At 43.6% G+C, this 14,949-nt stretch overlaps 1 protein-coding gene across 1 annotated transcript in view; it reads left to right on the forward strand.

Moving 5' to 3' along the window:
- Positions 1–1,559: 1,559 nt before the first annotated feature.
- The window catches only part of LOC117364292 (phospholipase B1, membrane-associated-like), a 95,078-nt gene continuing 81,688 nt past the window's right edge, over positions 1,560–14,949 (forward strand). Inside the window, exon 1 of the mRNA XM_033953350.1 lies at positions 1,560–1,621. Within this exon, the coding sequence (XP_033809241.1) occupies positions 1,589–1,621 (33 nt within the window). The 5' untranslated portion in view covers positions 1,560–1,588. The remainder of the gene's footprint in view (positions 1,622–14,949) is intronic.

Here is a 14,949-nt window from a genome sequence, read left to right on the forward strand (position 1 = left end):
TGGCTGAGCCTCCGCGTGTGCGGATCACCGGACTGGATGGACCCCAGGTCTGATCCGGTGTAGGCATTTCTTATGTAATAAATACATTTTATACTTCAATAGCACACTTAATATTCCATTAATATCCATTTCAGAAATAGTCCCTCCCCTCCTAAACAATCACAATGCCCATCACATAAAATTTCTATAATGAACCCCAATTCAATATATCTAAATTCATTAACCCTCAACCTCCCCCCTCCCGGATGTGCATGTTTATAGGGGAAAACAGTAATTAGATGTTACAATATTTTGCTAATGGCTCCCAAGTCTCATGAAATTTCTTAAAATTCCCTTTCTGAAAGGCTAATGTTCTTTCCATTTTATACATATGACACAATGAATTTCACCAAAAACTATAATTAAGCCTCTTCCAATTGCTCATAATTTGTTATATGGCAACTCCTGTCATTATTAATAAAAGCCTGTTGTTCTTAGATGATATTTGGCTTTTAGCTCTCATTGACATACCAAATAGCACAGTATCATAGGATAATGCCACTGGATTTTCCAACAAACAGTTTATTTGGCCCCATATTGATTTCCAAAAAGCCAAAATAAATGGACAATAGAACAATAAATGATCTTGATAAATGGCATTTGTCCACATTGAATTTCATCTACCAACGCTCAGTCTTCCAATTTCCTAAGGTCTTTCTGCAGTTTTTCACAGTCCGTATGCGTTTTAACAACCTTGAACAGTTTAGTGTCATCTGCAAATGTAATCACCTCGCTCGTAGTTCCAATTTCTAGATCATTTATAAATAAGTTAAATAACACCAGTCCTAGCACAGATCCCTGTGGCACACCACTTTTTACACTCCTCCACTGAGAGAAATTGCCATTCAACCCTACCCTCTGTTTTCAGTCCGATAACCAGTTCTTAATCCACAATTGAACATTGCCTCCTATCCCATCACTCTTTTCTCAGGAGCCTCTCATGAGGAACTTTGTCAAAAGCTTTCTGGAAATCTAGATATACTACATCAACCGGCTTGCCTTTATTCACATGTTTATTCACACTTTCAAAGAAGTCAGGCCCCATGGCTCACTCAGTTTGTCACTGGTCCCTTTTCTTTGAAACATTTATTTGTTATAAAACATATATGCCTTAATCTTTGAATATAGTGGTTCAATATAATTGTACTTAACTGAAAGGAGGACCCTGTGCCTTGCCAATATGGGTCATGTTTCGTAATAAACTTTTGCTGCTTCAGGGCGTGGCCCTCCTGATGAGACCAACAGCATTCTTCCTTTCAGTTAAGTACAATTATGTTGAACAACTACATTCAAAGATTCAAAGTTTTCAAAAATTAAGGCATATATGTTTTATAACATAAATGATTGAAATAAAAAGGATCTGTGTCAAAGTGAGTGAGCTAAGGGACTGTGTTTCTCATGTTAATTCCACGGTATGAGAATTTAATCATAAGCTATAAAAGAGATATTATCAGTACTGGGTTTCTCACCTCTTTATGAACTAATAAAGAGTATTTGGGGGCTTTGTTTTTGACAGGAACTGTTTTCTTCAGACAGCTATATTCATAATATGACGGCATCTCTGGACATGCTGCATCGTGAGGTAAGAAAAGAAACACAGGAGAATAATAAAAGTGACTGACCACCAGCTCCATAATATTAGGATCAACTGAGTCAGGCTGGCTTTGATCCATGTCTTATGGCTTGTGAATTTTCAGTATTCATAAGACAGAATGATATGATTCTGGGCCTGTTGGTTACCTCTTCAGTAGTATGTCTCAACCCTGCAGAATGTTTTCCATTTGCCTCCCACTCCATCACTGAGTTGGCTATCTTCTAGAAAGAAGACATGTCCAGATGTTTGATATTATTATAACTCGTATTTCAGAGGTAGGGTTACCAGATGTCTGGATTTCCTCAGATGGCTTTTCAAAACCTGGCACTTTGAGTTTTGAAAAGCTTCTGGCAATGAGCGACGTCGGTACAGCATTTGCGCATGAGTGGATGCAACGTGGTGACATCACACACATGCGGGTGACATCGCATCACACTAGCGCATGTGCAAATGCCGTCTGATGTTGCTCATGCATGTCGAGGGGGTGGGGCCTGAGGTGGGCCTAGGGGTGGAATGGGGCTTGGCAGGCCAGAATGGAGCAGGCCATGGGACGTGGCCATGGGTCCAAATTTTCCATCTGGAAAATCTGGTAACCCTACTCAGGGGTCATTTTACTAAAGTTTAGTGTATACTAAATGCTAAGAAGTTCATGTTATACCTATGGGCATCTTAGCATTTAGGGGGAAATTCTGTGCATGGTACACAAAATTTGGCACCCAAAAATCCAGGCTGAGCATCTTTTAGAGAATATAGTGCTGGGATTTATGCTTAACTTTGGGCATGAGGAATTACACCAATTGAAACCAGGTATAAATCCCAGTGTGAAAGTTGGGCATGGATCCCCAGAATGATATAACACTGCACATCCAGGCCTTCCCATGGCCACACCTCCTTTGTGGTTCTCCATGGAAACATTTAGGCACTATTATTTAAATTGTTTATTGGAAGCTTCTAAACCGCTACTAATGACTGGGGAGTGGTTTGCATGAGCTTCAGTAGTGGTGTTATAATACATGAGCTCCAGTAATGATGTTATAGTATATGAGCTCCAGTAATGGTGTTACAATACATGAGCTAAATATATGTGTACCTTACCTATACCATTTATATACATGTAGTACAATTATTAGATGGGAGCATACGTGTACTTTTTCACATTTCTGCCCCATTTTGGCAGAATTGCCACAGAATTGCATCTTTTAGAAAGCTTTTACGCACCGATAATTTAGAGCAAAATTAGCTCCTAATATTCAGTGCCATATACAGAATTACCCCTTAGGATGTGCTCCTCAGCTGTCAACATGGGTTATTAATCCTTCCAAAAGTGTTAAATTTAAGTATGAACAATGCTAAATGTCACCAGTACATCATTTCAGGTTATGCCATCCTGAATGGAAGATTTCCACTTCCCTAGAGAAATTTGGAATGGGGTTGGAACTTGGAATAAAGAATCTTGGAAACTTGATTTAGGATTTGTCAGGAAGAAAGGGTTTACTGAACATTTTTTAGATTAAAAAAATTAAGAATAAATTTGGATTTGGCAATAAATCTTTAATTTCAGTAAACATCCTCAAGCTTTGTTTAGTTAAATGTACTAACATTTTCTAGACTACTTTTCATAAATAAATACAACAAAGCAGAGAAGAGAGAGAAGATGAGAATGATGGAAAATAGATTCAAAGATTCAGCTCACAGCACCGAGGAAAATCAAAGGAAAGCCACCAAGGCACCAACTTCCTCATAAATCATAGTCCTTCGTCAATTAAATTGAGGTCAACATTCAATTGCATTTATCTAAGTAATGGCTATCATTAGCCAGAAATTTTTTTCAGATGGGCCTGCCAATATTCAGTGGATACCCTTACCGACTAATTCGGCACTATATATATATTGCCAGGGTGGTCCATACAGGAGTCATTTTCTGTTTAGTGGTGATATGCAACCTCCTAACCAGATAACTATCTGGATACAACAGTTAGGAGAGTGAGAAAGCTGGGTAGATATCTGACAGGTTGAATATCAATGATATCCACAGAATTCATATATTTAATGCTGACCACTTTCCAGATATGGGTACTGCATAGCTGGAAATCCAGTGCAACAGGTATGTCATTCTGTACAAACATTAATTTTTTTCTCCTGCACCACCGACACAGAAGAGGAGAGGAGCGTGGGAGCCCTGCTCCGCCCCCCCCTCAGTCCAGCGCGAGCCCTCGGGAGCCTGAAAAGTTCTCCCCCACCGAAGTGCAGCCTTTTCTCCTGCACCACCGACACAGAAGAGGAGAGGAGCGTGGGAGCCCTGCTCCGCCCCCCCCTCAGTCCAGCGCGAGCCCTCGGGAGCCTTAAAAAGTACTCCCCACCAAAGTGCAGCCTTTTCTCCTGCACCACCGACCCAGAAGAGGAGAGGAGCGTGGGAGCCCTGCTCCGCCCCCCCCCCCCCTCAGTCCAGCGGGATCCCCAAGCGATTCTATTCAGGGGAAGGACTCCCTGGCTGAAACCTGCAGCTAGCAGTGTTTCCAGAGTCCCTGACCTGACCCCCCCACGGAGCTTCTTCTTTTCTTTGTCTTTTTGCAAACTCCTCAGCAAAGCACAAAGCATTCTGGCTCAGACTTCTGCATGCCTAACCTGCATATATAATTCATGTATAACTGTTTAGCATACATGTATATCTCGTACAAGCTGCATGCTTTTAACTAATATAACTGCAGATACAACTTATTATAACTAGCAGCAGTTTAGTTATTCAGTCTCCATCAACTCAGCTTGTTTGTTCTCTGATCTATCTCTTCTTTCTGTTTTCTAGCTTTTTCTTTCACTAGTTGCTCCTCCAGTTATCCCAACAATAACAATTTGGCTCCAAACTCCTGGCTTAGCTCCGTCAAAATTGACCCTCCATCGGACCGTAGCTACAACAGCAGGTCTTAGCAGGGACTTGATAGTGGGACTCTCCTGAATTCCCTCCGACCCAACACCTCAAACCCCATCCTGCCATGCCCCCAACTCTTCAGCCCACCACCTTCCCCGCCCCCCCTCCCACCACTTTTCAAACCACCCTCCCGCCCACCCCCACCACTTCCCCTACACTCCTTACAACACTATACTTCACCATCCCAATTATTACAGGCCACGGCAGATACGGTGATCTCTCCCCCCAGCCCAAAAAAAGCCGTACCAGAAACCTTGCCAACCTCATCCCCATTCTTCCCTCCCTACAAGCCCCTCCCCGCAACACACTCAAACTGGCACTCATCAATGCAAGATCAGTTAACAACAAATCCTTTCTCCTTCACGACCTCATCTGTGACAAGACTTGGGACGCCCTCATGATCACTGAAACCTGGCTCCAAGACAATGATGGGATAACACTAGGCGAACTATGTCCTCCAGGCTACCAGGCCCTAGCCTGCTCACGTACCTCTGGGAAAGGAGGTGGAGTGACTACCATCGTCAAGACCTCCGCCACACCAAAACTGATAAACTCCATTAATATTCCCTCCCTAGAAGCAATTGCGTTCACCATAGGCCACAAACACAAAATCGCCCTCATACTCCTCTACAGAACTCCCAGCTCCCCAGCAGATACCCTAGAGACCCTCCTCGAATTCATCACTGAACTATTCATCTCACACAAACACGTGACAATCCTGGGAGATTTCAATTTCCCAGACTACCCCAACACTTCAGGACAAATTGACAACTTCCTCTCCTCCCTCACTGACTTGGGATTCCACCAAGCTATAACCACCCCCACGCACTCAGCAGGCAACACCTTAGACTTGCTCTTCACCCTCAGAGACCCAACTGCAGAGCCCCAACAAACTTATACCACCACACCTGTCCCATGGTCAGACCACCACCTCATTGAATTCGAACTCCTACTCGAAACTACCCTAGCCCCGCGTAAAGATCCTACCCCTCCCACCCTACGTCAACTCCCTAATTCAGTCAGCCCTCCAGCCATGGCCGCGGGTATTCGCACCCTAAATGAAACCTGCACCCAACATCCCCACTCCATTGACCTAGCAGCCTCCACATGGCACTCCAACATCCAATCCCTCTATAATAGCCTTGCCCAGACAAAAACAACCCAAATAATCACCAACAAAGCACCTGCTCCCTGGTACACTAGTGACCTCCGCTCCATAAAACGATCGCTGAGAAAAGCAGAAAGGATCTGGATCAAACACCCGTGCTCTGAAACCAAAGCACAGTGGAATAACATATCCATCACCTACAAGGCTGCCATTCTAGAAGCGAAAAAGACCTACTACACTCGCCTCCTACAACTAGCCCCTTCTAGATCCAAACAATTGTTCACCCTCACAAACCAACTCTTCACCAACGCCCAAAGAAAAAGTCACAACAACCAAACAGAACTTGATAGCGAGACTCTCTCGGACTTCTTCCAATCCAAAGTACAAACCATCCGAGATAATCTTGACACCAGCACCACACCCACTCCTACTCAGCCCCACCCGATTCCAAATACCCCATCCTCCGCCGCTCTCTCCCAATTTCAGATGGCCACTCATGCCGAGGTTCTCGAAACTCTGAGAGAACTCAAACCCTCCAACACCATCCTCGATCCCTGCCCATCCAGCCTCCTGCTGTCCACAGAAGACGCCATAGCAGAATCCATCCTCCCCATCATTAACGCCTCTCTAACCACTGGGACTGTTCCCCTCAGCTGGAAGTCAGCTATTATCAAGCCCACTCTCAAAAAGCCCACCCTTGATCCTAACGAACCTGGCAACTATCGCCCAGTCTCCAACCTCCCATTCGTCTCCAAACTCCTTGAACGAATTGTGCTCCACCGACTACACCCTTTCATTGAAGAACAAGCTGCTCTATCCCCAGCCCAGTCCGGCTTCCGAAAAGGCCACAGCACAGAGTCAGTACTCCTTGATATCATTCCAGGATGGCTCTTCCTATCTCCCCAGTTGAGATTAATGTAATTTTTGTATACTTGTTTAGACATAGATCTGACTTTGCTTTGGAAAAGCGGAGACTTAGAGGAGACATGATAGAAACCTTCAAAATCCTGAGGGGCATAGAGAAGGTGGACAGGGACAGATTCTTCAGACTGTGGGGAACCGCAAGTACAAGGGGTCACTCGGAGAAATTGAGAGGGGACAGGTTTAGAACAAATGCGAGGAAGTTCTTTTTTACCCTGAGGGTGGTGGACACATGGAATGCGCTTTCGGAGGTTGTGATAGGCCAGAGCACACTACAGGGTTTCAAGGAAGGTTTAGATAGGTTCCTAAAGGATGAGGGGATTGAGGGTTACAGAAAGATGTAGAGGTAGGTTAAAGAAATGATCAGGAACCACTTCACAGGTCACAGACCTGATGGGCCGCCGCGGGAGCGGACCGCTGGGCACGATGGACCTCTGGTCTGACCCAGTGGAGGCAACTTCTTATGCTCTTATGACAGCTGGTCAATACTCGACAAAGGCAGTGATGCCCTACTAGTCCTACTTGACCTCAGCGCTGCCTTTGATACAGTCGACCACCACCTCCTCACATCCAGACTCTATGACCTCGGAATCAAGGACACAGCCCTCCAATGGATCACCTCCTTCCTCCATCAAAGGACACAGACTGTCCTACTAGGGTCACACAAATCTAACCCCAAGCCTATCAAATATGGTGTTCCTCAAGGCGCCCTTCTATCCCCCCTTCTATTCAACCTCTACATCAGGCCTGTCATTGATATAGCACAGAAATATAGCATTAAAATCCACTCTTATGCAGATGACATCCAGCTGCTCCTCCCACTAGGTGAGAACCGGTCGTCCCAAATTGCTAACCTCCAACACTGCCTCTCTGACATGAAAACTTGGATGTCAAAAAACAAACTTCAACTGAACGCCTCTAAAACCGAACTCTTATGGATTAGAAAAAAAAGCACCAAATACACACGTCCTACACTAGCATGGGACTCCACTCTACTAACGGCAACAGATCAGGTTCGCAGCCTAGGAATAACCCTAGACGGACATCTATCCCTATCTGCCCACATATCCCAAGTAATCTCCACCTCCTTCTACTACCTTCGCCAACTGAAAAGGATCAAACCCTACATCTCCACACCTGACCTCGCCCAACTCCTCTACGCATATGTCCTCTCCAGAATGGATTACTGTAACTCCCTATTTAATGGACTAACCAAAAATAATCTCAAACGCCTCCAACGGGTCCAAAATGCAGCTATCCGCCTCCTACACAACCTCAACTACCATGATCCCATCTCCCCAGCACTCCGTGCTGAACACTGGCTCCCAATTAGCCAACGCTGTGCTTTCAAGGCCCTGGCAATAGCCCACAAGAGAATTTACTCCACCACCCCCTCCTACATAAAATCCAAGCTTCCCATCTACACCCCCACTCGCACCCTCCGCTCAAAATCGGAAATACGCCTATGCACCCCCCCCCCGGAAGGTCCATCCTCTCAGAAACTGCCCGCAATCGATCCTACAGCCACTTCATTCCACATCTCTGGAACCAACTCCCCTTTCAACTCAGACAACAGAACTCATTATTAACATTCCGTAAAATGGTAAAGACCCTCCTCTTCAGCTAAAGATCACACTCAGTCTACTCCCCCCCTTAAGCCCACCTCTCTCCTCTCTCCCCTGTCTTTCTTCTCCATAAATTTCAGTATAGTCCTCTCTTAGTCTATACTCTGACAAATCGTATCTAAACTCAAATAACTTATACTTAAACTAAACTACTTATTCTTAAACTCTGCTCTTAATTTGCTGTATACTCCCTGTATTTAAATTATGTATGTAAATCTCATATGTCCAAACACTTAAACCTATTGTACTTCTTATATGTCTAATTACTCTCCATTGTGTATGTTCACTTGTAGACCGTTCTGAGCTACTGGGAGGACGGGATAAAAATCTAAATAAATAAATAAATTTCCCCATTGCCGCGATCTATGCAGAAGGAATCGACGCTGGGGTTTTTTTTCTGTGACACCCTTTACTTCACTGGGAACTTTACTGTCTCCTGCAGTTTTTCCCTTATGCTTGTGAGCCTGAAGGAGTGTTTCTGTTCTGCTCTCCCTTTTTCTTGATTTTACATGGTGTTTTCCTATGAATTTTTGATGGTGTTGGTGCTCGGAGCGTTCCTATTTCGAGGTCAGCTCTGCCTGGGTGAAGGAGAAGCAGACTGAGGTCCGCAGCTAGCAGGCCAATACCTTGTGGTACCTGTTAGCCAGCCTGCAAAAGTATTTTTGGAGCTTGGGGTTGTTCCCATTTTCTGTCCTCATCTACTGCGCAGCAGGGGTTTGAGCGCAGGCTGTCGGGCATCCATAGGAGGCTCAGCAGTGTCTCGCAGGGTGCTGGCTGCATTTTCGCCTCCTTCCTTCGGTCTGTGGGGGTTCAGTCAGACATTGTATCTGACTGGCAGCCCGAAGATTGGCATTGGAAAGGACTTTCAGCATGAGGCAGTGTTTTCTTCTCCTATTCCAGCTACTGTAAAGAGCTGAGGCAGGCTGCAGCACATTTCCAGCACATTTCACAGAGAGTAAGGCTGTTACAGCCTATGAGGAGAATTGGGGGGTAGGGGGACTCTGAAAATACAGTTTTTGGTGGTTTTTGCTTGTTTCCCTGTGTTCCCCCTCCTGAAAAATCCTAATCTCGCTGTTTTATTTTTAACTTTTCTTTAGTGTTTTTTAAGCTATTTTTGGCACCAAAAATCTGATGGCAGCCATCTTGGATTTTTAGCAATCTTTTTTTTCTTCAAAAGTTTCTTGCAGCTCCAAATCGATTCTTTTTGCCTCAAAACTTGTTAGAATGGAATACCTACCAATTTTAAGGACTGCGCAAATCTTGCACCTCTGGAGCATCCATGCACTTGGGAGAGCATCTTAGGCATGGAAGGGTGCCTCCACATAGATGTCACTAGGCATCATAAGAATTTGCTGCCAAACTCTTAAATTGTTTAATTGATGGGATTTTTTGATTGGCTGAAAACCTTAACGGTCAATTACCATGCCAATTAAGCCAATTTTTTTTTTTTAAGTTACGTGCGCATCCTGAGCTTATGCATCACAAGACAGCCACAATTAGGACGCCTAGTGGTGCCTTATGCAGGCGCCGTTTATAGAATATGTCCGTAAGTATAAAATTTTGAAAAATCCTCTGCTTAACCAGAAGTCAGTGCTGTGGAGGGAAGTCACATGACTGTTTCCTTAATTCCCTGCCATGTTTTGAACTATTTGCAGCTGCCTCAATTCTGTTGTTCTTATGTCACAATATAAAGCATTACAGTAGTCCAAAAGAGTCATTATGAGGGAATGAATAAAGATTCTGAGGAATGAAGCAATAAAGAGATATCAATATTTCATAAACTTATCTTTAACTTTTTGCAGTGATGACAATTTAGTCTGAAGCACAGATATTCTGGTGGATTGTTAATCCAACTGTTGAGAATAGTCAGTAAGAACTTAGGAAATATCATTAACTTTATCCACGAACCTGTTAACTACCAATGAAAGGGAAACATTTCCATTCTGGATAGCATCCCACAGTAACTTGAGTAACACAACAGCTAGCTTTACCATCTCCCAACAATTCATGGGGAGTTTCCAGTCTCACACCCAAGTTCCCATCATTCACTGTACCTTATACCAACTAGATCCAGATCTTACCACCAAATCAACTGGAGAAGACTTAAACTAAACTAAAACTTAGTTTTATAGACTGAGTCATCAATCAAGAGGAGCTCGACTCAGTTAACAATGATGTAATACATAATACATAAACTTGACAAAGAAAAGTAGACTTAAATAGTTACTTTCCTAAATGTTTAGCGAACAAAAAAGTTTTCAGAACTTTCCTGAATAAAGCAAAAGAACCTAAACTTCCTAATGTAAGCAGTAAAGCATTCCAGAATTCGGTTAATTTAAAAGCAAAAGAATGACTAAATCTCTTAAAGGTTCTGTTTTTACCACTGAGAGAGGGAAATGTAAGTTTTAATTTTGGAGAACTTCTGGCAAGATGAGACCTATGAACATTCCAGTCTAAAGGAATCAAAGTGGCAAAAATGCCAAATAGGATTTTAAATGCAATCCAAATGCACTTAAACTGAATTCCCTCTGAAGAGAAAGTCAGCGTTTTCCCACTAGAGAACGCAGAAATTTGCCACAAACGACCACAGGATTCATTATTGGGTTGCGTAGAAGCTGGCTTTGGATCAGAGCTCAATGAAACCCCTTTTAGGCTGCACTCTGTCAATAATTGAAAAGGAATCACCCCAGGCTTCACAGAGAGTTTGGTTGGTATCTAGAATCACTCGTGAGCCTGTATGTTATTGTATATCGCAGAGTCATAGTAACATAGTAGATGACGGCAGATAAAGACCCGAATGGTCCATCCAGTCTGCCCAACCTGATTCAATTTAAATTTTTTTTTTTTTATTTTTCTTCTTAGCTATTTCTGGGCAAGAATCCAAAGCTTTACTCAGTACTGTGCTTGGGTTCCAACTACCGAAATCTCTGTTAAGACTTACTCCAGCCCATCTACACCCTCCCAGCCATTGAAGCCCTCCCCTGCCCATCCTCAAACAAACAGCCATACACAGACACAGACTGTGCAAGTCTGCCCAGTACTGGCCTAGTTCAATATTTAATATTATTTTCTGATTCTAAATCTTCTGTGTTCATCCCACGCTTCTTTGAACTCAGTCACAGTTTTACTCTCCACCACCTCTCTCGGGAGCGCATTCCAGGCATCCACTACCCTCTCCGTAAAGTAGAATTTCCTAACATTGCCCCTGAATCTACCACCCCTCAACCTCAAATTATGTCCTCTGGTTTTACCATTTTCCTTTCTCTGGAAAAGATTTTGTTCTACTTTAATACCCTTCAAGTATTTGAACGTCTGAATCATATCTCCCCTGTCTCTCCTTTCCTCTAGGGTATACATATTCAGGGCTTCCAGTCTCTCCTCATACGTCTTCTCGCACAAGCCTCCTATCATTTTCGTCGCCCTCCTCTGGACCGCCTCAAGTCTTCTTACGTCTTTCGCCAGATAGGGTCTCCAAAACTGAACACAATACTCCAAGTGGGGCCTTACCAATGACTTGTACAGGGGCATCAACACCTTCTTCCTTCTACTGACTATGCCTCTCTTTATACAGCCCAGCATCCTTCTGGCAGCAGCCACTGCCTTGTCACACTGTTTTTTCGCCTTTAGATCTTCGGACACTATCACCCCAAGGTCCCTCTCCCCGTCCGTGCATATCAGCTTCTCTCCTCCCAGCATATACGGTTCCTTCCTATTATTAATCCCCAAATGCATTACTCTGCATTTCTTTGCATTGAATTTTAGTTGCCAGGCATTAGACCATTCTTCTAACTTTTGCAGATCCTTTTTCATATTTTCCACTCCCTCTTCGGTGTCTACTCTGTTACAAATCTTGGTATCATCTGCAAAAAGGCAAACTTTTCCTTCTAACCCTTCAGCAATGTCACTCACATACATATTGAACACGATTGGCCCCAGCACCGAACCCTGAGGGACTCCACTACTCACCTTTCCTTCCTTCGAGCGACTTCCATTAACCACCACCCTCTGGCGTCTGTCCGACAGCCAGTTTCTGACCCAGTTCACCACTTTGGGTCCTAACTTCAGCCCTTCAAGTTTGTTCAACAGTCTCCTATGAGGAACTGTATCAAAGGCTTTGCTGAAATCCAAGTAAATTACATCTAGCATATGTCCTTGATCCAGCTCTCTGGTCACCCAATCAAAAAATTCAATCAGGTTCGTTTGGCACGATTTACCTTTTGTAAAGCCATGTTGCCTCGGATCTTTTAACCCATTAGATTCAAGGAAGTACACTATCCTTTCTTTCAGCAACACTTCCATTATTTTTCCAACAATTGAAGTGAGGCTCACCGGCCTGTAGTTTCCTGCTTCATCCCTGTGACCACTTTTATGAATAGGGACCACATCCGCTCTCCTCCAATCCCCAGGAATCACTCCCGTCTCCAGAGATTTGTTGAACAAGTCTTTAATAGGACTCGCCAGAACCTCTCTGAGATCCTGGGATGGATCCCGTCTGGTCCCATCGCTTTGTCTACCTTCAGTTTTTCAAGTTGCTCATAAACACCCTCCTCCGTGAACGGCGCAGAATCTACTCCATTTTCTCGTGTAACTTTGCCAGACAATCTCGGTCCTTCTCCAGGATTTTCTTCTGTGAACACAGAACAGAAGTATTTGTTTAGCACATTTTCTTTCTCCTCATCACTCTCCACATATTTGTTCCCAGCATCTTTTAGCCTAGCAATTCCATTTTTTATCTTCCTCCTTTCACTAATATATCAGAAAAAATTTTTATCTCCCTTTTTTACATTTTTAGCCATTTGTTCTTCCGCCTGTGCCTTCGCCAAACGTATCTCTCTCTTGGCTTCTTTCAGTTTCACCGTGTAGTCCTTTCTGCTCTCCTCTTCTTGGGTTTTTTTATATTTCATGAACGCCAACTCTTTCGCCTTTATTTTCTCAGCCACTAGGTTGGAGAACCATATCGGCTTCCTTTTTCTCTTGTTTTTATTGATTTTCTTCACATAAAGGTCCATAGCCATTTTTATCGCTCCTTTCAGCTTAGACCACTGTCTTTCCACTTCTCTTATGTCCTCCCATCCTAACAGCTCTTTCTTCAGGTACATTCCTATTGCATTAAAGTCCGTACGTTTGAAATCTAGGACTTTAAGTATCGTGCGACCGCTCTCCACTTTAGCCGTTATATCAAACCAAACCGTTTGATGATCGCTACTACCCAGGTGAGCACCCACTCGAACATTAGAGATACTCTCTCCATTTGTGAGGACCAGATCCAATATCGCTTTTTCCCTTGTGGGTTCCGTCACCATTTGTCTGAGCAGAGCCTCTTGAAAGGCATCCACAATCTCCCTACTTCTTTCCGATTCCGCAGACGGAACATTCCAGTCCGCATCCGGCAGGTTGAAATCTCCCAACAGCAGAACCTCCTCTTTCCTTCCAAACTTTTGGATATCCACAATCAGATCCTTATCAATTTGCTGCGATTGAGTCGGAGGTCTGTAGACTACACCCACGTAGATAGAAGTTCCATCTTCTCTTTTCAGAGCAATTCATATCGCTTCTTCCTCTCCCCAGGTCCCTTGCATTTCGGTCGCTTGGATATTGATCTTTACATAGAGAGCTACTCCTCCACCTTTATGACCATCTCTGTCCTTCCTAAAAAGATTATATCCCGGTATGTTTGCATCCCATCCATGTGATTCACTGAACCATGTCTCTGTGATAGCAACAATATCTAGATCTGCCTCTAATATCAGGGCTTGCAGATCATGAACTTTGTTGCTTAGACTGCGAGCATTTGTGGTCATCGCTTTCCAGCTATTTTTCAGTGATAATCTCCTTTTTCGTATGGATTTTTTGTGTCGTTTCACTTTCCGTTGCAATACTAAGAAATGAGTTGCTGATATTGCTTATGTTGCAGCCTTTACTACTATCACATCTTTTCTTTTGCCGGGGGTGGTCTCTATAATTGTCCTTCGTACATACACCACCCCCACCTTCTAGTTTAAATGCCTAGAAAAATATTGTCTAAATTTCTCTGCAAGGTTTCTTTTTCCTGCTGTAGTAATATGTAGCCCATCAGTGCAATATAGCTTCTTGTCCTTCCATGTATTTCCCCATCCTCCTATGTACCTGAAGCCTTCTTGATGACACCAGGCTCTGAGCCATCTATTAAAGTCCTCTGTGTTTTTCACTCTTTGCTCTCCCTTTCCATATGCAGGCAGTATTTCAGAAAAAGCTAAAGTCTTTACAAAAGGTTTCACGCCCTCACCAAGCTCCCGAAAAGCTTTCTGTGCTGCAAGTGTGGAGTTGTTGGCCAGGTCATTTGTTCCCAGATGGATAACATCATCAGTGTTAAAATCCTTAGTTTCTTCCTTAATTATAGTCAGTATTTGCCTGGAACTCCTGGTAGCTGAGGATCCTGGAAGACATTTCACTATTTTGGTCTCCTCGCCCTGTGTTCCAAGGTTAATGCCTCTGATGATGGAATCCCCCAACAGTAATAGTTTTCTGTTTTTGGCTTTTTTATTTGTACTTAGGGTGCGTTTGTTCTCTTGAGTTACCTTCATTGGTTCCAGTCCCACCTCCCTTCTGTTTTCCTGAGTATTGCAGTGCACTAGTGGAGCGAAGGAATTCTGTAGAGGTAATATTAGTGAAGGTGGATGTTTCTGTGTTACATGTCGCAGTCTTCCTGAGCCTACTGTGACCCATTTATTCCTGGGCTGTTTTATTCTTTGAGGTA

The sequence above is a fragment of the Geotrypetes seraphini genome, chromosome 7 (assembly GCF_902459505.1).
Source record: "Geotrypetes seraphini chromosome 7, aGeoSer1.1, whole genome shotgun sequence".
Taxonomy (NCBI): domain Eukaryota; kingdom Metazoa; phylum Chordata; class Amphibia; order Gymnophiona; family Dermophiidae; genus Geotrypetes; species Geotrypetes seraphini.